At 51.7% G+C, this 22,587-nt stretch overlaps 2 protein-coding genes across 11 annotated transcripts in view; one reads left to right on the top strand and one right to left on the bottom strand.

Annotated features, from left to right (window-relative positions):
* The window catches only part of RUSC2 (RUN and SH3 domain containing 2), a 74,630-nt gene extending 57,855 nt beyond the window's left edge, over positions 1-16,775 (top strand). For 3 of the 4 annotated variants that reach the window (XM_016960808.3, XM_016960809.4, XM_016960807.3), the window contains exons 2-12: positions 1,315-3,420; positions 9,944-10,585; positions 10,836-11,021; positions 11,192-11,332; positions 12,784-12,860; positions 13,067-13,241; positions 13,332-13,437; positions 14,096-14,142; positions 14,911-15,733; positions 15,842-15,979; positions 16,063-16,775. In XM_016960808.3, the coding sequence (XP_016816297.1) occupies positions 1,407-3,420; positions 9,944-10,585; positions 10,836-11,021; positions 11,192-11,332; positions 12,784-12,860; positions 13,067-13,241; positions 13,332-13,437; positions 14,096-14,142; positions 14,911-15,733; positions 15,842-15,979; positions 16,063-16,264 (4,551 nt within the window). In that variant the 5' untranslated portion in view covers positions 1,315-1,406 and the 3' untranslated portion in view covers positions 16,265-16,775. The remainder of the gene's footprint in view (positions 1-1,314; positions 3,421-9,943; positions 10,586-10,835; positions 11,022-11,191; positions 11,333-12,783; positions 12,861-13,066; positions 13,242-13,331; positions 13,438-14,095; positions 14,143-14,910; positions 15,734-15,841; positions 15,980-16,062) is intronic. The other variant, XM_024345625.2, reaches the window with a different exon arrangement.
* CIMIP2B (ciliary microtubule inner protein 2B) lies at positions 16,750-22,315 on the bottom strand. 7 transcript variants are annotated; one of them, XM_016960811.3, is made up of 6 exons: positions 18,644-22,309; positions 18,043-18,233; positions 17,752-17,957; positions 17,527-17,578; positions 17,254-17,406; positions 16,750-16,973 (listed from the first exon to the last, which is right to left on the bottom strand). In XM_016960811.3, the coding sequence occupies exons 1-6, from the start codon at positions 18,703-18,705 to the stop codon at positions 16,750-16,752; spliced, it is 888 nt and encodes a 295-aa protein (XP_016816300.2). In that variant the 5' UTR covers positions 18,706-22,309. The 7 variants fall into 7 exon arrangements, with proteins under 7 accessions (XP_016816300.2, XP_054514799.1, XP_063644698.1 ...); XM_054658824.1 differs by having other exon boundaries at positions 18,043-18,125; positions 18,644-22,308; XM_063788628.1 differs by having other exon boundaries at positions 18,043-18,266; positions 18,644-22,304.
* Positions 22,316-22,587: the final 272 nt, after the last annotated feature.

The following is a 22,587-nucleotide window of genomic DNA, read 5'->3' as shown; positions in this document are numbered from 1 at the left end:
TCCTTGAGCATATGTGACTTGCCTCAGACTTTACCACATTCCACATGACGAGCTATGACCCTATGGTCTAAATGAGTTAAATTTTAAGAAATTGATTGTGTCAAGGATTCAGTTAAATGATGAATAAGAGAAAGGCAATGAGGGATTTAGACTCAGGGTGAGTGAAAAGGAAATGATAGGAATAAAAAGAGAAGGGAAATGAATGAATTTTGGAACATTACATGTGAGGAGTCGAAGGGAATGAAGACTGTTGCGACCTGAACGTGGAAACACAGGAGACTAGAACTTGAGCAGGCAACACTGCCACGGTGCAGCCAAGAGACCAGAGAAGCTCCGGATGGGTTCTGTGTCCTTGGCACCAGGAGACCTTGAACAAGAGAGAACTTTGCTTTAGCCTATAAGAGGTAAAACTGGGAAGAGAAGACTTTCTAGTGGATCCCAGTAGTGAAGGTTCTAAGCTAAAACTGGGCAGCATTTGGGCACTTCAGGATGTCTGTGTCCTGAGCTAGACACATGTTAAGAATGCATTATGCCTTTCACGTTTATCTTATGTGATGTGTTAGAATGATACAAAAGACATAAAACTAGGTCCCCCCACCCCCATTGAGGAGGAAGAGGTTGACATCAGTCATACTTGCAGTCACCCTAATGCCCAACTCAGTGTCTGCATTCAAGAAGTTCTAGTATAGCAGTGAGGATATTAAGGATACTTAGCCCACGGTCATCAGAAAGGGACAAATATTCTGGGGCTCGTAGGACGAGAAAGGGGATCAGAGATAACAGTCACTTGGTCAGATGATACCGTATATTTTAAAATGCTTCTTGTAAAATTATAGCTTATTGCTATGAGTTCATATTACTCATGATTTTCCCACTTGGCTGTAAACTTGTGTGCTATAGCTGTGTCTAAGCCTTAGACATCCTAGATGGTTTTTTCTTAATTGTGTCATTATTCATAGTTTTTTTGTGCTAAGGACTGGTTACTTGTTTACTGCCAAGGAGAGGGTCCTTGAAAGAGAAAGGGAAAGTACTGCCCAAACCTTCATATGTGGCATTAGAAGGACTTGGCCTTTTGTCATAATTTGATGCATAGTGACCTTAAAATTAAGGGGGACCTCAGGTGCTGCACCTGTGCAATGCAGAAAGCATGGTTACGTCTCCACCTGCCTATTGGGCTGTGTGGTCAAGCTCCATCTTGACTCAAGCCTTTTCTCTTCCTGGGCTCTTCTCCATCTGAAAATGATGTAGGGAAGGGTATGCCCCTGACTTCCAGGGAGGTGACATTAGGTTCCCTTTCTTTCCCTCTCTCTCCAGGTGCCAAGCTCTCCTGATGAAATGTGTTCTGCCCCACTGGGCTCCAGGGACAGTGTCTGGTGCTGTTGAAGCCCTTATTCGAACTTTCCAGAATGGATAGTCCCCCAAAGCTGACTGGAGAGACCCTCATCGTTCATCACATCCCCCTGGTGCACTGCCAAGTCCCAGACAGGCAGTGCTGTGGAGGGGCAGGTGGAGGTAGTGGGAGCACAAGACCTAATCCCTTCTGCCCACCTGAGCTGGGCATCACCCAGCCCGATCAAGACCTAGGACAAGCTGACTCCCTGCTATTCAGCAGCCTGCACTCTGCTCCAGGAGGAACTGCACGGTCTATAGACAGCACCAAGAGTAGGAGTCGGGATGGAAGAGGCCCTGGAGCCCCCAAACGACACAACCCCTTCTTGCTGCAGGAGGGTGTGGGTGAGCCAGGACTTGGTGACCTGTATGATGACAGCATTGGTGACAGTGCCACCCAGCAGTCCTTCCACCTGCATGGCACTGGCCAGCCCAACTTTCATCTATCCTCTTTCCAGCTGCCACCATCTGGCCCCAGAGTGGGCAGGCCATGGGGGACAACACGCAGTCGGGCTGGAGTGGTGGAAGGGCAGGAACAGGAGCCAGTGATGACCTTGGATACTCAGCAGTGCGGCACCAGCCACTGCTGCCGGCCAGAGCTGGAAGCAGAGACTATGGAGCTGGATGAGTGTGGGGGACCTGGTGGGAGTGGCAGTGGGGGTGGAGCCAGCGATACCTCTGGCTTTTCCTTTGACCAGGAATGGAAGCTCAGTTCAGATGAATCCCCAAGGAACCCTGGATGCTCCGGCTCAGGGGCCCAGCACTGCCGCTGCAGTAGCACATCCAGTCAGTCCGAGGCAGCTGACCAGTCCATGGGCTATGTGAGCGACTCCTCCTGCAACAGTTCAGATGGTGTGCTGGTCACCTTCAGCACCCTCTACAACAAGATGCATGGCACCCCCCGTGCCAATCTCAACTCTGCCCCACAGTCCTGCAGCGACTCTTCCTTCTGCAGCCACTCAGACCCTGGCGCCTTCTACCTGGATCTGCAGCCCTCCCCATTTGAGTCTAAGATGTCTTATGAGTCCCATCACCCTGAAAGTGGAGGAAGGGAAGGGGGCTGTGGTTGCCCTCATGCCTCTTCTCCTGAGCTTGATGCCAACTGCAACTCCTACCGCCCACACTGTGAGCCATGCCCAGCAGTGGCTGACCTCACAGCCTGCTTCCAAAGCCAGGCCCGTCTTGTTGTGGCCACACAAAATTACTATAAACTTGTCACCTGTGACCTATCTTCCCAATCATCCCCAAGCCCTGCTGGCTCTTCCATCACTAGCTGCTCTGAGGAACACACCAAGATAAGTCCCCCACCAGGCCCTGGCCCAGACCCAGGCCCCAGCCAGCCCTCTGAGTATTACCTATTCCAGAAGCCAGAAGTCCAGCCAGAGGAACAAGAAGCAGTGAGTTCCTCCACCCAATCGGCAGCTGCTGTGGGCCCCACTGTGCTTGAGGGACAAGTATACACGAATACTTCACCCCCCAACCTCAGCACTGGACGTCAGCGCTCCCGCAGCTATGATCGCAGCCTGCAGCGCAGCCCTCCTGTCCGCCTGGGCTCGCTGGAACGTATGTTGAGTTGCCCAGTGCGCTTGAGTGAGGGCCCTGCAGCCATGGCCGGGCCTGGCTCCCCACCCAGGAGGGTCACCTCCTTTGCCGAGCTGGCCAAGGGCCGGAAGAAAACTGGAGGCTCTGGCTCGCCCCCACTTCGTGTGAGTGTTGGGGACTCCTCCCAGGAGTTCTCACCCATCCAAGAAGCCCAGCAAGATCGGGGGGCCCCACTGGATGAGGGCACTCGCTGTAGCCATAGCCTGCCACCCATGCCTTTGGGGCCAGGCATGGACCTACTTGGCCCAGAGCCAAGTCCACCCTGGTCCACCCAGGTTTGTCAGGGACCCCACTCCAGTGAGATGCCTCCTGCTGGCCTCAGAGCTACTGGGCAAGGCCCCCTGGCTCAGCTGATGGATCCAGGGCCTGCTCTCCCAGGGAGCCCAGCCAACAGCCATACCCAGAGGGATGCAAGAGCTAGAGCTGACGGTAAGGAGCCTAAGGGTTAGCAAATATGTGGCTATTCACCAGCAGGATATGCATGGCCACCTCCATGACAGGTCCCTGCCAGACCACCCCATCCATACCTAGAGGTTCCACATCCTAGATCTGTTATCCTTCTAGGCCAGGGCAGGACCCACAGCTACAGTGGGATAGGCTCACTGGAGAAAGACAGAGGACTCAAAAATACACTGAGCAGACCGGGTGCAGTGACTCACACCTGTGATCCCAGCCCTTTGGGAGGCCGAGGCAGGCGAATCACTTGAGGTCAGGAGTTTGAGACCAGCCTGGCCAACATAATGAAACCCCAGCTCTACTAAAATAAAAAATAAACTAGCCAGGAGTGGTAGCACCCACCTGTAATCCCAGCTACTCAGGGGGCTGAGGCAGGAGAATTGCTTGAACCCAGGAGGCGGAGGTTGCACTGAGCTGAGATCATACCACTGCACTCCAGCCTGGGCAGACAGAGTGAGATTCTGTCTCAAAAAAAAAAAAAAAAAAAAATACACTGAGGAGATAAAATTAGCAGGACTTAGAGGCTGACATATTGGGAAATGAAGGATTCAGAAGACTGATTCTGAACCTGGATGATGGGAAAGATGAGGCCACGGATAGGGGCTGTAATCACAGGAGATTTCCTGGAAGAGAGATAAGACATAAGTTCAGGTTCGGACCTTTAGGAGTTTGCAGTGCCTAAGGGGCAACCAAGGGATATGTCTAACAACAACAACACACACACACTGGGCGTCAGTGAAGTTTGTTTTTTTTTTCTTTTTGAGACGGAGTCTTGCTCTTTCGCCCAGACTGGAGCGCAGTGGCCTCCCTAGGCCAGCTCTTTCCCTATTTATTTTGTTACATTTTAAATAAATATTTTATACCAGTGTGTTAAGGTGGTGCTAGTGACAGAGAGATGAGAGGGATGACTCTGTTTTCAAGGATTCCAGCTAAGGACAGAAACAGAAAACGTAGTCGATCATTAAAATGCAGAGATGGCAGTGTTCCGTACTGGCCAGTGAGAGGGGGTATCTAAATCAGACTGAAACGTCAGGGAGGAACTGCTAATGCAGTTACATTTAAGCCCAATCTAGAAAGATGATTAGGATTAGGCTTTGTGACGACTTGTAAGAAGAATGTTCTAGGCTCACAGGATTGTCTGTACAAAACCACAAAGGCACAGAATAGCTTGACCCTTTCTAGGAACTGCATATAATTTGGTGAAGCCATAGTGGAACACAGGTGGAACCACTGAAAGATTTTAGAGAAATGGCTTTTGGCATTTGTTTGTTTTTGTTTGGTTTGGTTTTTCTGTTTGCTTAATTATATGTTTTGATTTGCATTTAGAAAGATCACTGGTTGGTTGTTCCTTCAGGCCTTGTTTAAAAAAAAAAGTAATTGGGCTGGGCACAGTGGCTCACACCTGTAATCCCAGCACTTTGGGAGGCCAAGGCGGGCGGATCACCTCAGGTCAGGTTTTCAAGACCAGCCTGGCCAACATGGTAAAACCCCATCTCTACTAATAATACAAAAATTAGCTAGGCATGGTGGCGCATGCCTGTAATCCCAGCTACTCCGGAGGCTGAGGCAGGAGAATCACTTGAATCTGGGATGGAGGTTGCAGTGAGCTGAGATCACGCCACTGCACTCCAGCCTGGGCAACAAGAGCGAAACTCCACCTCAAAAAAAAAAAAAAAGTAATTGGATCACTGGTTGTTTGGGTAGAAGATGGACTGGAAGGGGTGTCTTCCCTGAAGTCAGGAGAAAGCACTGTGTAGATTGGAAAGTCATTGGAATAAAAGTGGTAGCTGGCACTTGCTGGGCGTGGTGACTCATACCTGTAGTCCCAGCACTTTAGGAGACTGAGGCAGGCAGATCACCTGAGTTCGGGAGTTCAAGACCAGCCTGGCCAACATGGTGAAACCCCATCTCTACTAAAAATACAAAAATTAGCCGGGTGTGGTGGTGCTCGCCTGTAATCCCAGGGACATGGAAGGCCAAGGCAGGAGAATCGCTTGAACCCAGGAGACAGAGGTTGCAGTGAGCCTAGATCATGCCACTGCACTCCAGCCTGGGAAACAGAGTGAGACTCTGTCTCAAAAATAAAAAACAAAAGTGGTAGCTGAAGCTATGTGTGTGGCTGAGAGAGGATCCAGGGAGAATGTGTGGAGTTATAAAGGGAAGAAGGGGATACTGTGACTTAAGGGATGAGCAGCACCCTCAAAAGAGACAGAAGAATTAGGACAATAGAAGAAAAACCAGGAGAGGCCGGGCATGGTGGCTCATGCCTGTAATCCTAGCACTTTGGGAGGCCGAGGTGGGCGGGTCACCTGAGGTCAGTTCACCAGCCTGACCAACATGGTGAAACCCCATCTCTACTAAAAATACAAAAATTAGGTGTGGTGGCAGGTGCCTGTAGTTCCAGCTACATGGGAGGCTGAGGCAGGAGACTCGCTTGAACCTGGGAGGCAGAGGTTGCAGTGAGCCAAGATTATGCCACTGCACTCCAGTCTGGGTGACAAAGTGAGAGTCCGTCTCAAAAAGAAAAGAAAAACCAGGAGAGAGTGAAGTCACAGGAACCAAAGGAGGAGGAAGTTTTAAAAAAGTTTGAACCAAAAGAGTTCTAAAGAGAAATCACCTAAGATAATGAAGAATCCTGAACAACATTCGGGAGTAGTGAGAGTGGAAGCCAGATCTCAGAGGGTTTAGAAGGAAAGGGAGGTAAAGCAGGGATAGCAGAGGCTCACAGCTGTGCTGTAGCCTTAGGTTGGGTCTGTTGGCTTCACAAAAAAAAAATGTTTTAAAACCATAAATAATATCTGTGCTGTCAGGGAGATCACAGTCCATCAGAAGACTTCATGTTCCTAACATACACTGAAGAGCTGTCCTTGGGGTGGGCATGGGAGGGAGATCTCTAGGGAAGGGGCAGGATCAGAAACAGCAAGGATTGACTGGGTCCTTTGAACCCACTCCCTTAGACTGCAGTGTCTGTCTGCTGGGTGCATCTCGTGGGATACTATGACTGGCATTCTGAGGGCAAGAAATATCCTGGTCAGAGATGTGTTTTCTCTATCAGATTAAGACATATCAAGATGCTGCTCTGTTCCATAAGTCTCCAGTCTTCTCTTGATTCTGTACAGCTTTTTTCTAAATCAAAAATGAATGACAATTCATCAAGCTTTGAATGACAAAAGAAGGGACAGGTTGATCCAGCAGTATAGGAAGGTGAGAAGGTCGGCTGGGCATGGTGGCTCACACCTATAATCCCAGCACTTTGGGAAGCTGAGGCAGGAGGATCACTTGAAGCCAGGGGTTTGAGACTAGCCTGGGCAATATAGTGAGACCCTGTGTCTACAGAAAAAAAAATTTTTAAATAGCTGGGAGTGGTGGCACATGCCTGTAGTCCTAGCTACTCGGGAGGCTGAGGCAGGAGGATCACCTGAGCCCAGGAGTTTGAGGCACAGTGAGCTGTGATTGCACCACTGCATCCCAGCCTGGGCAAAAAGTGAGATCCTGTCTCTAAAAAAAATTAAAGTAGGCCAGGTGTGGTGGCTCATGCCTGTAATCCCAGCACTTTGGGAGGCTGAGGTGGGCAAATCATTTGAGGCCAGGAGTTCGAGACCAGCCTGGCCAACATGGAGAAACCCCATCTCTACTAAAAATACAAAAATTAGCTAGGCATGGTGGCGCACGCCTGTAGTCCCAGCTACCCGGGAGGCTGAGGCACAATAATCGCTTGAACCTGGGAGGCGGAGGTTGCAGTAAGCTGAGATCACGCCACTGCACTCCAGCATGGGTGACAAAGTAAGACTCTGTCTCAAAAAAAAGTAAATTAAAAAATAAAAATAAAAAAGGCAGCTGAGACGGCTCTTTGAGATACTGAGCAGCAGAATCAAGATTTAAAGGGATCTTACTGAATCTTGAAAGAACAAAACTAATAAAGCAGAGACCAGTGTGAAGTTTGATATGTAACCTGCACTTGAGTTGATTTGGGATATTTGATTGCAAACTCAGAATGAGTCAGCAGTTGGTAGAGCTTCCAAAAAGTTAAGATGACGGGATTCATTCATAGACTCCAGAAAGAAAGAGTGGATAGTCTCTCACTCCTCCGAACCAGTGAGTGCTCAGTGGTATTCCATTGAGTTCTGGGCACCACATCTTAAGAAGGAACTGAGGAACTGGGGGACTGGGGCTATTTAACCTAGAGAAAAACTGACTCGGGTGAATACGGTCTCTGTCTCTGGTTTTCTTAACGAATGTCACATAGAAAAGTGAGAAAACTTATTCTGTGTATTCCCTGAGGGTAGAACTAAGACCCATTCCCCACAGGGGCCCCCTTCTTACCTGATCTTATTCCTCTGCCTCAGTCTGTATCCTGGGAACTTAGCAGAGAGGAGTTTTAAAAGGGTAGGAATAAGCAGTCTAATTCAGACATACTTTGTATAGGGGGTATAATAATGCTGTGGTTGGGATGACCTAATCCGATAGCCAGAGTCAGCTCAGCCTTGAAAACTGATACTTAAATAGGCGGAAAGGAAGAACACATTCCTGATGGGAAAAGCAGTGGGCTTCATGACAGGGATGGACTGGGAAGAGTAGGGTCAGTGGGGGCAGGTGTGGAAGTCTGAAGGGAGAGCAGCCTAGCTCATAGCAGGTGTGGGCAACTAGCTCACTGAGAAGATTAGACTTTATTCTGGGAGATAAAGTTTGTATCTCAGAAGCTAGTTGGTGTATGTAAGAAGCTTCTGGTTGTAGTGAGACTGGCTTGAATCAAGAGTGACCGTGGAGATTCCCTCATTTAACAGATCGTTTTTCACTGCATACTGTGTGCCAGCCTCTGTTCCAGGCATTATGGATCCAGCAGTGAACAATATAAAATCCCCACTTTTCTGGAGCTCTTAGGAGTAGTAATGGACAATAAACACATTAAAAGGACAACTTTTAATTGCTGGAAAGTTCAACAATGCTGAAAAGAAAATGAAACAGGGTAATGGGATAGAGAGCAACTTGCCAGAGGGGCTGAGGTAGTCAGAGAAGGTCTTATTGAGGGGGTGATATTTGAGCTGATGCCTGAATGGTGAGAAGATTCAGACAGAAAGAAAAGCAGGTGCAAAAGGCCTGGGGATGTTCATGCATCTGGTGTGTTTAAGGACGGGGAAGTGTGGCTGGAGCACAGTGGGCCAGGGAGAATGCAGCGTTTGTGTAAGCAGTGACTGGGGATAGCAGGAGGGTGGAGCTTGAAAGTGTCCTCTGGGAGTGATTCAGAAGCACCTCCCTAATGGGATTGTGGTCCCCATCCCCTCTGACTCTTTGATGTAAATAAGATGAGGGATAGGAAAACCTGGCCTGATACAATTTCACATGTAGTACAATGTGGTAAAAAGAACAGTGGCTCTGAAATCAGACTCTGGGTTAGGCAGAATTCTAGCTCTGCCACTTCCTAGTTATTTGACCTTGAGCAAGTGCTTTAATCTGTCTACATTTCACATTTCCTAATATGTCAAGTAAGAGAACTAATTCCCGCCTCGCAGAGCTACTGAGCCCCCCTGCTGGTGAGCTTTCACCAGGGCTTTAGACCGGGTGCGTGCTTATAGCGCCATCTTACGTTTATTCGGAGATCTACAGTGTTTTGTTGGAAGTGCAGTCCATCCACTGTCGCACTCCAGTGTCCTGGAGTTTTGTGTTTAGTTCTGAGCACCACGTTTTGAAGGACATTGACCTGAAGACTGCCTGAAAGAACAGGAGAGGCCCAGCCTTGGGGAACATACCTCCGTTCAGGGGGAGCAAATGTGGACTCTGAGGTTCCAATGCCAGGATCGTGAAAAGAGTGGGAGTGGGGGTAGATACAGATAACAGGTAGGCTGCAAGTAAAGAAATATCTTACTATGGTTCGATATGCTCAGCAATGAAATGTGCTGGCATGATTGGAGATGGGATAATGAGCAAAAGCTTGAAGTCAATAACATCTGAAACATTTTCATCACTGAAAATGTGTGTGACTGTGACTCCAAGACTTAGAAACAAAGAAAATGGTTCTGCCATTGACAGAAATGGAAGTCATTGGAAAAAAGGAGAAAGGTGATGGATAAGCGGTTATAGCACATTTTAAGTGAAAGCAGAACTATAAAGCAGAATGATCTGGAGATGAAGAGGAAGGTCCAGGCTAAAGCTGTGGGTTTGGGAGTCATCCCGTAGAAGTCTGAACTCAAACTTCTCAAGAAATAAAGTGTAAGGTGAGATGCAAGAGTTGAGCCTTAAGATACACTCACCTTTGGAGTCAAGAAAATGAAGAGGGACTGAACAGCAGAGAGGTACAAGACAGTCCAGCACCATAAAAGCAATAGGAAGCGTTTTACAAAAGAGGGGAGCAGTGTCCCATTCCACGAACTTCTACCCCATTCAATTCCTGCCAGCCAGGTCCCTGCCCCTCTCCCCTCTCCCATCTCTGCTTCTGGGTTTTCTCTCATATGGGTTTCAGTGTCTGTCTACTGATTTCTTCTCCATCCCTTTGCTACAGGGGGTGGCACTGAAAGCCGACCAGTCCTTCGCTACAGCAAGGAACAGAGGCCAACCACGCTGCCCATCCAGCCCTTCGTGTTCCAGCACCACTTCCCCAAGCAGCTGGCCAAGGCCCGGGCCCTCCACAGCCTTTCCCAGCTCTACAGCCTCTCAGGCTGCAGCCGTACACAGCAGCCTGCCCCACTGGCTGCCCCTGCTGCTCAAGTCTCAGTCCCAGCTCCCTCAGGGGAACCGCAGGCATCCACTCCCCGAGCCACTGGCAGAGGTGCCAGGAAAGCTGGGTCTGAGCCAGAGACCTCTCGGCCATCGCCCCTGGGCAGCTACTCCCCCATCCGGAGTGTTGGCCCCTTTGGGCCCAGCACTGACTCTTCTGCCTCCACTTCGTGCTCCCCTCCCCCAGAGCAGCCCACAGCCACAGAAAGCCTGCCCCCATGGAGCCACTCCTGTCCTCCTGCTGTCCGGCCTGCCACCTCCCAGCAGCCGCAGAAGGAGGATCAGAAGATACTGACCTTGACTGAGTACCGGCTCCATGGAACAGGAAGCTTGCCGCCTCTGGGCTCCTGGCGATCTGGCCTCAGCCGAGCAGAGAGCCTGGCCCGGGGAGGTGGTGAGGGCAGCATGGCCACCAGGCCCAGTAATGGTACGAGCTCCAGCATCTCCCTACCCAACCCGCCGCCTCACGCAAGCACTTCCACCACCTCCCCTTTGAGTGGTTGCTTACACTCTCACCTGGGGCCAGAGGTTAGGATGTCTGCATCCCTCCCCCAGCATCTGTAGATAATATCCACAGATAATCTAGTGTTTCACATGGGCCCACTGGGTGGATGTGAAACTCTGTCTCGCTGTCTCCTGCCAACTCTTGTCTTTCTGCTAATCTGTTCTGCTTCCAGCCAACCACCTATCCCCTCAAGCCCTCAAGTGGCGGGAATACAGGAGGAAGAACCCACTAGGGCCACCTGGTTTGTCAGGGAGCCTAGACCGAAGATCACAAGAAGCTTGGCTGGCCCGAAGAAACCCTATCTTTGAGTTCCCTGGCTCCCTCAGTGCTGCCAGCCATCTGAACTGCCGGCTGAATGGTGTGTGAGCAGGGTCCCCAGTACACCCGGGGCAGGCTCCGTCATGGCTGGAAAGGGCTAGAGAAGGGGTCAGTCCCAAAGGAACGTGTCTCAGACGGTGCGAGGCACTGAACTGGGCTGGAACTCCTGCACTGAGAGTTGCTCAGGATTGACTTTTCTCTTCTTTCCAGGCCAAGCAGTGAAGCCGTTACCACTGACCTGCCCTGACTTCCAGGACCCCTTTTCCTTGACGGAGAAGCCTCCAGCTGAGTTTTGTCTGTCCCCAGATGGCAGCTCAGAGGCCATTTCCATTGACCTGCTTCAGAAAAAAGGTGCATACAACCCCCAGCTCAGGCCAGGGACTCTGCTGTCACTACCTCCTCACACTTGCCCTACTACCTAGCCAGTCTGAAACCTCTAAGTGCTGGCTGGGCCCAGTGGCTCACGCCTGTAATCCCAGCACTTTGGGAGGCCAAGGCAGGTGGACCATGAGGTCAGGAGTTCGAGGCCAGCCTGGCCAACATGGTAAAACCCCATCTCTACTAAAAATACAAAAAAAATTAGCTGGGTGTTGTGGTGGGCGCGTGTAATCCCAGCTACTTGGGAGGCTGAGGCAGGAGAATTACTTGAACCCAGGAGGTGGAGGTTGCAGTGAGCCAAGATCACACCATTGCACTCCAGCCTGGGCAACAAAACTGAAAACTCCTTTTCAAAAGAAAACCACAAACAAATCTCCAGGTGCTGGGAAGGAGTTGGAGCACATAGGCTCTGGGGCCAGAGGAGGAAGCTGTGTGCTGTGTATCATGAGTGCATGTGAGTGAGCAAGGGTCATTCATCAGAGGCTTTCAGAGTCGTGCTCCGGTCCCTTCCTGCAGTGAGCAAAGTCTCATGAGGAGGCTTCCATGTCATCAAAAAATGCCTCAGTGCTCTTGGAGGGGCGGGTGAAGGTACTAGAGGGCCCAGCAGCTTGGGTAAGAGTGTTGGTGACATCTAGTAAGATGAAGATTGACAAGACCCACACTAGCAAATAAGTGACCACTGAACTAAGAACATTTTTAGGGAGATGGAGAGAACTGAGCATAATTGTGGGCTGAAGATGAGCCTGTGAAGAGAGAGCTGAAGTTCCTTGCAAAGGCAGAAGGGGAGAATCAGAGCTCAGGGAGAAAGAACCCGGGCAAGAAGGGAAACGGCCACCTTCCTCCAGGACGTGAAGGGGATGCAAGTGGGCAGGGGAGTAAGCGGTGTACATATGAGATTGTTATGGATTTTGGAGGCAGAGGGAAGTTAAAGGAGTTTATAACTAGGGAACTCTGTTCTCTGAAGCAGAACCAAGGGCTTGAGAGGAGGGGTGTCGATTTCACATGGCAACTTGAGGGTATGGCAGAGAGTGCTGACAAGGCATGTGTCAAAGAACCGCCCTTGTCTGGCACTGGGGTGAGGGACTTGGGTTTTCTTCAGGTCAGTGGCCTGGTTTCTCAGAGTGGAGAAAACCGATAGTTGGCCTGACCCAGGATTGGAATAAGGGCTGAGAGGTGAGGACATTGAGAGGCTTGACAATGGCATCACTGAGGTGGCTCCAGGCTGGGAAGTAAAGACAGGAAGAGCTTAAGAACTGGGCAGAACCAGAAAAGGGCCAGGCCTGAATGTTTTGATAAGACCCATGTGCAGATGTGGAGATGGAGTAAGTGTGGGAGCCCTTTCCCACCCCTGCTGAGGTTTCAGCCCCAGCTGAGTTGGTTAAGGACTTGCTCAGGGACCTGTCACATCACATTCTTCCCTGCAGGGCTGGTAAAAGCTGTTAACATCGCTGTGGACCTCATTGTGGCTCATTTTGGCACAAGCCGGGATCCCGGGGTGAAGGTAGGCAAGGAAATGTGGAGAGCTGAGCTCTGCCTGCAAGCCCTCACCTGTCCTGCGCTACCGCCTTCCCTTGCTGTCTTGCATTTAGAGCCCAGGGTTGGGTACTTAGGAATGGGGATGGCAAGAGGGGAACCATGAGGGCCCGCTACGAGAGGACCATGGTCAGGCCTGAGGGGGTTTCCTGCACTTCCCTACCACACCTACAGGCAAAGCTGGGAAACAGTTCTGTGAGCCCCAATGTGGGCCACCTGGTTCTGAAGTACTTGTGCCCTGCCGTCCGCGCCGTGCTGGAGGATGGGCTCAAGGCCTTTGTACTGGACGTCATCATCGGGCAGCGTAAGAACATGCCATGGAGTGTGGTTGAGGCTTCCACACAGCTAGGTAGGTGCTGGGTGCCAAGACGGGGACCCAGGGCTGAATTTAGGGTTCCAGAAATTGGTCATGTGACCTGCAACCCTGGCTTCCTCCCAGGCCCATCCACCAAGGTCCTGCATGGCCTCTACAACAAAGTCAGCCAATTCCCAGAGCTCACCAGTCATACCATGCGCTTCAACGCCTTCATCCTCGGCCTGCTCAAGTGAGTGCACAGAGCAGCAAGATCCCCTAAACAACTTGCCCTGCCCCCCACCCCCGGGCTCTGCCTGCACCAAGGAAACAACGCCCTGGACAGACAGAAAGGGTGGATCTGGAGGGTCCCCTCAGCCCGCTATGGCCTCTCAGTAGGTCACTGCCTTCCCACTGTGCCCATGACTCTGTCACTGGTCACCAACGTGGTCTGCTTTTACAAATCTGTAATCTGGCTTATTTGGAAATTAGTTGGGTTTCTTAATTTCTCTGGACCTTGTAAACCCTGCTCCTCTCCATTCCAGCACTACTTCCAAATCCTGCTTGACCCTAAGTCCACCTTGGGACCCACATCCTAGTAACAGGCTTTCTCAGGTATGGGCCCAGGCCATTCCCTTTGGCCCTGAGCTGCCTGTACTTTCACACAGTAGCTGCCTTGATTTCTTAGGTCTACTGCAGGCTGACTCCACTCCAGGAGGAAACAATTGGCTTGTAAATCACATGTCCATCTCCCTCCACACATCCCCACTGACTTTCTGGAATTAGGTGAAATGAATCGTGCCATGGAAGGGCGTGTTCACCTATTCTTCCTGTGCCTGACCCCCTGGATCTGTCTCCTTATCTGGCTGTATTCACACAAGACTCAACTCTCTTCACCTGTCTCCCTACAGCATCCGGTCCCTGGAGTTCTGGTTTAATCACCTCTATAACCACGAAGGTAATGCCCAGAACCCTGCAGGTCAAACTCAATGGGTCAGAATTCAGAGGCACAAAAGAGGAAGGAAGAGCTGTCTTTTCATTGCTGGAGGTGGGGAGGGGGACCACACAAGCGTTCATCCTCAGAGCCTCAGGCTTCCACCCAAGGCCTTCCCCAGCCTCTGCTTGAGTTAAAACCTTGGGCCAGGCATGGTGGCTCATGCCTGTAATCCCAGCACTTTGGGAGGCCGAGGCACGTGGGTCACCTGAGGTCAAGAGTTTGAGACTAGCCTGGGCAACATGGTGAAACCCCGTCTCTACTAAAAATTCAAAAATTAGCCGGCTGTGGTGGTGCATGCCTGTAGTCCCAGCTACTCGGGAGGCTGAGGCACGAGAATTGCTTGAACCTGAGAGGCAGAGGTTGCAGTGAGCCGAGATCATGCCACTGCACTCCAGCCTGGGCAACAGAGTGAGACTCAGTCTCAAAAAACAAAACAAAAAACCTTGGAGCCAGCAGGATACTCTAGCAGTCTGGGAGTTAGGGTGGCCAGGAATCCCTGCATCTCACTCCTCTAAACTCAGGGCCACCGCCTGGGGTTGGAGAGTTTAGGCACTGCGCAGCTGTGGGCAGCAGCGTTTATACTTAGTACATGCAAGTTGACTAGTGCACAGCCTGCACCGCTGTCTGCAGCAGCTCTGCCCAGACAGAGCTGAAAGTGGTCTTTCAAAGTCCCACTTGGGCCAGGCTCTGGTTCTCTGTGTGGATCAGTCCCTCTCTCTTTTCCCCTAGACATCATCCAGACCCACTACCAGCCCTGGGGCTTCCTGAGTGCAGCTCATACCGTGTGTCCTGGCCTCTTTGAAGAGCTGCTGCTGCTGCTACAGCCCCTGGCCCTGCTGCCCTTCAGCCTCGACTTGCTGTTCCAGCACCGGCTGCTGCAAAGTGGGCAGCAGCAGCGGCAGCACAAGGAACTGCTGCGGGTGTCCCAGGACCTGCTGCTGTCTGCCCACTCCACGCTGCAGCTGGCCCGGGCCCGGGGCCAGGAGGGCCCTGGAGACGTGGACAGGGCAGCCCAAGGGGAGCGGGTGAAGGGTGTGGGTGCCTCAGAAGGTGGAGAAGAGGAAGAGGAAGAAGAGGAGACAGAAGAGGTGGCAGAGGCAGCCGGGGGCTCAGGGCGTGCCAGGTGGGCCCGAGGTGGGCAGGCCGGCTGGTGGTACCAGCTCATGCAGAGCTCCCAGGTCTACATCGATGGCTCCATTGAGGGTTCCAGGTTCCCTCGTGGTAGCAGCAACAGCAGCAGCGAGAAAAAGAAAGGGGCAGGAGGTGGAGGACCTCCCCAGGCTCCACCACCCCGAGAGGGAGTAGTGGAGGGGGCTGAGGCCTGCCCTGCCTCTGAGGAGGCCCTGGGCCGGGAAAGGGGCTGGCCCTTCTGGATGGGGAGCCCCCCTGACTCTGTGCTGGCCGAGCTGAGGCGCAGTCGGGAGAGGGAAGGGCCCGCTGCCCCGCCAGCAGAAAATGAGGAAGGGGCCTCAGAGCCTTCACCTGGAGGCATCAAGTGGGGACACCTCTTTGGCTCCCGAAAAGCCCAGCGGGAGGCCCGGCCCACAAACAGGTGAGAGCCTGCCCATGGTAGGGATGGAGGGAGTAGGGAGCCTGCTGTAAGCCAGGGCACGGGCAGAGCCCATCCTGGGCAGAGCCTGAGTCCAGCTGCTGTCCCTAGGCTCCCCTCGGACTGGCTGAGCCTGGACAAGTCCATGTTCCAACTAGTGGCGCAGACAGTGGGTTCCCGCCGGGAGCCAGAGCCCAAGGAGAGCCTGCAGGAGCCACACTCCCCAGCCCTGCCCTCCAGTCCTCCGTGGTAAGCCTGGGGAAACAGAAGGGCTGAGGGGGGCGGGGGGCTTTTGAGGGGGTTTCTCTGACCTCCATGTGCTGTTTCCCCAGTGAGGTGCAGGCACTGTGCCACCACCTGGCCACTGGCCCTGGACAGCTGAGCTTCCACAAAGGAGACATCCTACGAGTGCTGGGGCGAGCTGGAGGAGACTGGCTGCGCTGCAGCCGTGGCCCTGACTCTGGCCTGGTGCCCCTGGCCTACGTGACATTGACCCCAACTCCAAGTCCAACCCCTGGAAGCAGCCAAAACTGAGGCCCTGTGCATGCTGGTGGCCTCAGGGACCCTCATAACCCCCAGACTCAGAGCCCGAGAGCCCTTCCCAAGCCACTGGCTTGGCTGCAGAGTAGACTGAGAGCTGGGGCCACGTATCCCTGTGCTGGCACCTGCTCCCTGTGCTCAGTATTAATTACGCCCCCTTAACTGTCCCAGTGACCTCGTCCAGACCTCCACCCAGGAGAGGGACGGGACACAGCACTGGGCTGCCAGGATTCCCCTGGCCCGTCTGGGCCAACCCTTCCATGGGTGAAGACAAACAAGTCCCCCTGGAGGCAGGTGGCCCAGAAAGCCATCTACAGGGTTCCCTAGGCCAGGTGGAGATGAGGATGGGTAACAGTATTGGGGCCAGATCCCTAAGCCCCCCAGCTGTAAATAGGCTGTGGCCAGTGCCTGGTCATCAGAAGAGGGAGGAGGAGCCCAGGCGTCTGTTTATGTATTTATTTATTTATTTATTATACCTATTAATAAAAAAGGTGCTCAGCCTCCAGACCATTTTCTCTTTGTGTTCCCCCACCCTCCCACCCACCCACCTTTCTCCCTTCCAAAAGGATGGCTGGGATAGGATGAAAAGGGAAGGGAACTTGATGTCCAGGGGCCCAAGCCAAGAGCTGCTTCTGGAAGGTGCTGAGGCCCAGAGCATCATGGGTGAGATGGCCAAATGTGTGGCCAAACTGGAACTTATACCCTGTGTGGCCAAGAGAGTCTGTCACATGTAGCAAGTGGCATGGCAAAGCCATTTAATTCTCAGCCAGTTGGCTAGACCTCCAAACAGCCCTCTAAAATCTGGCCCTAATTCCCCACTGTGGGTAGCTACCTCGGTTTCCTTTTCTGCCTGATAATAAAGCTGAACCACGTGATCTGAGCCCTCCCATATCTATTAGTTTCAACCCCCACAAACCACCCAACCCACCCCATACCCATACAAACATTCCAGTCCCCAAAGCCTCCCCAGGGGCTCTTCTCACCTGGCACGTAGCCCCCATAGTTAGTTAGGTAAAAGACCCAGGTTCTGAGGGTATGTTCCGGGAAGCGGGGGGAGATGTTTGGGGTCCTGGGCACTGCCTGGTGAGTGCTTCTGCCCAAATTCCTGCAGTGCCTGGTTGGTGAGCACAGGAAAGCTGGAGCCGAAGAGGAAGCGGGCGCGGGGCACATAGCCGGTGAAGCCTGAGGATGGGGACACTGAGCCAAGGCATCCTGGGGCCTCCCCATGCCTCTGATCCTGACCCCCCAGCTCTCACCTGACATGAAGAACTTCCGAGGGTCCCTGTCATCCATGGAGTAGGGAGAAGCCTGTGAGAGAAGCCCCTGTGCTCTCACACAATCTCCTAGGGAGGTGGAGCTGACAATCAAGTGCACATCCCCTGAACCCACAGCCACACTACTCATGCCGCCCCCACCGCCCGGACACACAGTAAGGCCCCCACTCCCACCCCCTGCACTCCCCACCAGCTTCTTGGTCTCACTTGTTCCACCACCTCCAGTGTCAGCTCCTCCAGCTGCCCCTCCGGCTCTGGCACCTGGTCCTCCTCTGTGTCCTTTCTTCCCTTGGCCTCCTTTGGCAGCTCTTCACTCCCTTGCTTTTCATGCAAGTGAGTAAAGTCACTCAGAGCCTCGGCCCAGACCTGGCTGCAGTTCTTGGCAAAGATGAACTGTGCTCGGGGTACAAAACCTGGGCAGGCAGGGACAAGGAAGACTCGTTAGTGTTTGGAACACATGCTCCTGGGAGGGGCACCTGTGCATACCTGCGTACAAACCTGTGTACCCAGGGATCATGCTGGAGCTGAGCCTTTCTTGCCCACGCCTGAGAGGTAGACTCTCCCTGGGAACCTCAGGAGATCTTGGAGGCCGAATGGGAGGCAGAAGTGTGCGGTGGACAGGGGGCCAGGCTAGGCCAGGAGGGCCTCGAAGTAGCTGACCAGTCACCTGCCCATAGGTCTGGCCCATGCTGAACCGAAGTAGTGGGCAGTGTCCAGTGTACCTGCAGCACAGACTCTCCCACTCACCAGAATCGCCCTGCCCCGCCATCCCCAGAGGCAGAAGCAGAGACCTCTAAAGCCCTGATCTTTCTGGACTCAGCAGTGTATATATTTGGAGCAGGCATTTCTAAGTTCTCTGCCTGGGCTTTCGATCCTTCCTCTGCTGTTACCCTGTTCCCATGGAGAGAACAACACAAAGCTTTGGGGCAGACCCGGTGTCTCACTAGTCCCTTGCTTCTCCTTTTCCATCCAACACCATAGAGACCTCAGCCTCCCAAACCAACCTGTCCGCTTGGCCCCATGCTCTAAGCAGCTTAATTCCTCCACCCTATACCCCTACTACCAGCAGCAAGTGGGGAGCGCTAAGTGGGAGTCTTACCCTGGGATATAATGAGGGTTCTGAGGGTTGAGCCCTGGTATGAAGGTGCTGGCCACAGCCATGGGGAGCCGGGCATTTCCTTTTGTTTGCCTTTGAGCCAAGGCTCTGGTCTGTGTGTACCGTGTCCAGGGCTGTGGGGCTAGAGGAAGGAGGCGGGGCTAAGGAAGGAGAGAAGGGAGGGGTCACTCGTGTGAGGACAGCCAGGGCCAAGGCCGGCAGAACTGTAGAGCAGAGGCTAGCAGGTCTGTCTGTCCAGGACAAAGGTGGTCCCGCTCGTGGGGCAGGGCCCAAACCGAAGGAAGCCCTGAGGTGGGACGTGGGAGGTGAGGGAGCAGAAACCATTCGGGCCACTGAGCTCTGTCTCAGTGACTTCCTTCCTGAGCGCCTGCCTGAGAGGTGGACACTGTGTTCCTCATGAGTCTTCATCAAAGGAGATGGGGGACCTGGAGAAAGGATCTTTGAGGGAAGCCAGGGCCCAGAGGGGAGGTGAAAGAGGACAGGTGATGGGGGAAAAAAAAGGAACCTAGACACCTCTAGGGAGTAACATCGTTTATTTTCAATAATTTAACAAGAGTGGCTTACTGAATACCTGCTATAATCAGAGTCATCCGTTCAACAAATGAGCCAGGCTCCGGCCACAGTGGCCGAGTGTGCACTCTATGGGAGCCAGAAAAGCTGTGGGGGTTGAGGGAAGGAAACAGGATAAAGTTGTTGTAGGGGTGGGCGGTAACACTAGGGAGCAAGTTAGAATTTGTTAAAAAAATAAAATAAAATAAAAAATTTGGATTCTAAGAGAAGAAAAAGCACAGACCAGGAAGATGAGATCTCAGAGGAGGAGGAAACATGATTAAAACCCAACTCTGGGCCGGGTGCAGCCACGCTCACATCAACGTACTGAGGAGGCTGAGGTGGGAGGATCACTTGGGTCCGGGAGTTTCAGTCCAAACTGGGCAACACAGCCAGACCCCACCTCAAAAAACAAAACAAAACAAAAAGTTCTGGGGCTGGGTCAGGGCCAGGCTGAGGGCTCAGGGCCCATGTTTCTGAGGCAGAGCTCTGCTCCTCTCGCCACCTCCAGTGACCATGCCTGCGCTGACCAAGGACGGCACTGACATCCCAGGGGAATTACATAAGAGCACTGGGCTCCAAGGCACACATTTCATGTTCCTCACTGTTCTGCCAAGGACAGCCTTAGAATGTGTCATTTAGAGTTGTGGGGACTTACCTCACAGCTGAGGAAATATGTTAGAGTGAGGATGGGAGCCGAGGGGCAAGCCCAGAATAGCAGCAGCGTGTCAAGCTTAACAACCAGACTTGGGATTCTGTGACAGACACTATCACAGCTTATACCTATTCCTGACCCCCATTTCCTTTCTTCCGAGGAGCCAGAAACTTCATCAGGGAGGCTTGGAGAGCCAGCCTGGAGGAATGAGCTGGATTAGTCTAAGCATGGTCCCATGCTCCTTCCCCATGACCGCTTAGGCACGGGCTTCCAGCATTCTGGATAATATGAGGGGAAATCTGCTGGGGCAGGGGAGGGTCCTGGGAAAAGTTTCTTTGCTCTTAAAGAAAAGATTCACATCACATTAGAGCAAGCGAGAGAGACAGAGATGCACAAGACGAAACGATGTCCATTCCTGCCCCTAGACTTTTGGGGGATGTGAGGCTGGAATGCTGGCAGGCATGTGGAAGCCTTGTGGAAAGCTAACCTGGAGCCAAGTCCTGGACACATCAAGGGTGGATGGTAGAGGAGAAAGGCCAGGGTCCTGAGGGTAATGTAGAGCCATGGAATTAACCAGCCTTTTTATGTCAAATAGTAAATTTCATTATTAAGTCCACTTTAAGTTTTCTTTCACTTACAGCCAAAGGCATCATAACTTTAAAAAACAAAACAGCCAGGCACGGTGGCTCACACCCTTAATCCCAGCACTTTGGGAGCCCCAGGCAGGAGGATCACAAGGTCATGAGTTCGAGACCAGCCTGGCCAACATAGTGAAATCCTGTCTCTACTAAAAATACAAAAATTAGCCAAGCGTGGTGGTGGGCACCTGTAGTCCCAGCTACTCAGGAGGTTGAGGCAGGAGAATCACATGAACCCAGGAGGTGGAGCTTGCAGTGAGCTGAGATCGCACATTGCACTCCAGCTTGGGCAACAGAGTGAGACTCCGTCTCAAAAACAAAACAAAACAAAAAAACACCACTAGATCAAATCCTAGCTTCACCAGAGATATGGACTTTGTCCAAATTCATCTCATTGAGCCTCAGTTTTCTCATCTGTAAAATGGAAAAACTAACGTTACATCTCATAGAGTAGGATATCAGCTAGCTGAGATGATACACAATGAGCAATGACCCCAGCGTCTAGCTTACGGTAAGTGCTAACTAAATAGCAGTTCATGGCTAGCATTTGGCAGGAATGGGAGGAAGGAAAGGAGCTGGGAGCAGTCACAGATGTTAGAGGTTCAGGGGAAAGGTTCATGAAATTGAAAAAGGGAAAGGTCTGAATGGAAGTTGGGGTATAAATTAGGATGTAGGGACTAGAACACATTCTGCAGAAAAGACCATGGCAGTTAGAATCCGGGTATGCGTTAAAACACAAGTTAGGAAACAGATTAGGATTAGTCTTAGGTTTATGGCTTATGAAGAAACAGCTCTATCCAATTGGTAGAATGGCCTGTTACTATGATTGTTTCCATCTGAATAAAGAATATTTCTAGATCCCTGAAGGGTGTTCTAATCTGAGAAAGGAGTGGCGGGGCCAGCTGAGGCACCACAGGAATGCTTGCTGCCTCTGTGCCTCCTTCCAGGGACAGACATCACAGAAACACGACCACAACTTGCTCTGATGGGAGCTGCCACACCCAGTGGCCAGTGTTGGATGTGGCAGTGGAGAGAAAATGTTTAACTGGAGACAGCGCCCCACTCAGTCCACACAGCCTGCTGGGTCCCCACAATGGCAGCCTACAGCCTTCTGTTCTGCCTTTGATTCTGACCAGGAACTGCTATAAAATTTCATACAGATCCCAAATCAATCATTTGATTGTATGTCAACCCTAGGCAAGCATAAATCCCCTCTGCAAGGATGAATAAAAGAAAATCATAGGACCTTTGAAAAAATTCCTGAAATCAACAGTCCACCAAAATTGAAACAAGAATTGAATAAACTCCAAAAGATTACATGCAACACAATACCTTTTTTAGTTTAAAAAATACATGCAGATGCATAAAACTGCATAAAAAGGAAAGCAAGGGAATGATAAAAATGGGTTTCAAATGCTCACCTCAGATGGTGAGAAACAAAAGGGGTGGGAAAGGGGGAACCACATAGTTAGATGTATGTTATTGTCAAAGTTTCAGTTTTTGTTTGGGATGATGTTTTCAAAAATGCTTATAATGGGCCAGGTGCAGTGTCTCATGCCTGTAATCCCAACACCTGGGGAGGCCAAGGTGGGTAGATCACTTGAGGTCAGGAATTCGAGACCAGCCTGGCCAATATGGCAAAACCCCATCTCTACTAAACATACAAAAATTAGCCAGGTGTGGTGGCACACACCTGTAATCCCAGCTACTTGGGAGGCTGAGGCAGGAGAATCACTTGAACCAGGAGGCAGAGGTTGCAGTGAGCCGAGATCATGCCACTGCACTCCAGCCTGGGTGACAGAGCATGACTCTGTATCAAAAAAAAAAATGCTTATAATGCATACATTATAACAAAGTATGAACTAATGATGAGAATGTGCCAAACCAAAGATTATGACAATTGAAATCTATACTTTTGAGGTCCAAAGAGGTATGGTGGAGGGAATCCAAGTAGAAATGACAAGGAATCATGGTATTTGGAGGGATCGAAGGAAAGGAAATGGCCTGGTCTCTATTCTACCTTTTTCTACCTTTTTGGTTTTTTTCTTTTTTTGAGATAGGGTCTCACTCTGTCACCTAAGCTG

The sequence above is a fragment of the Pan troglodytes genome, chromosome 11 (genome assembly GCF_028858775.2).
Source record: "Pan troglodytes isolate AG18354 chromosome 11, NHGRI_mPanTro3-v2.0_pri, whole genome shotgun sequence".
Classification (NCBI taxonomy): domain Eukaryota; kingdom Metazoa; phylum Chordata; class Mammalia; order Primates; family Hominidae; genus Pan; species Pan troglodytes.
This window is presented reverse-complemented; position numbering and strand designations above follow the sequence as displayed.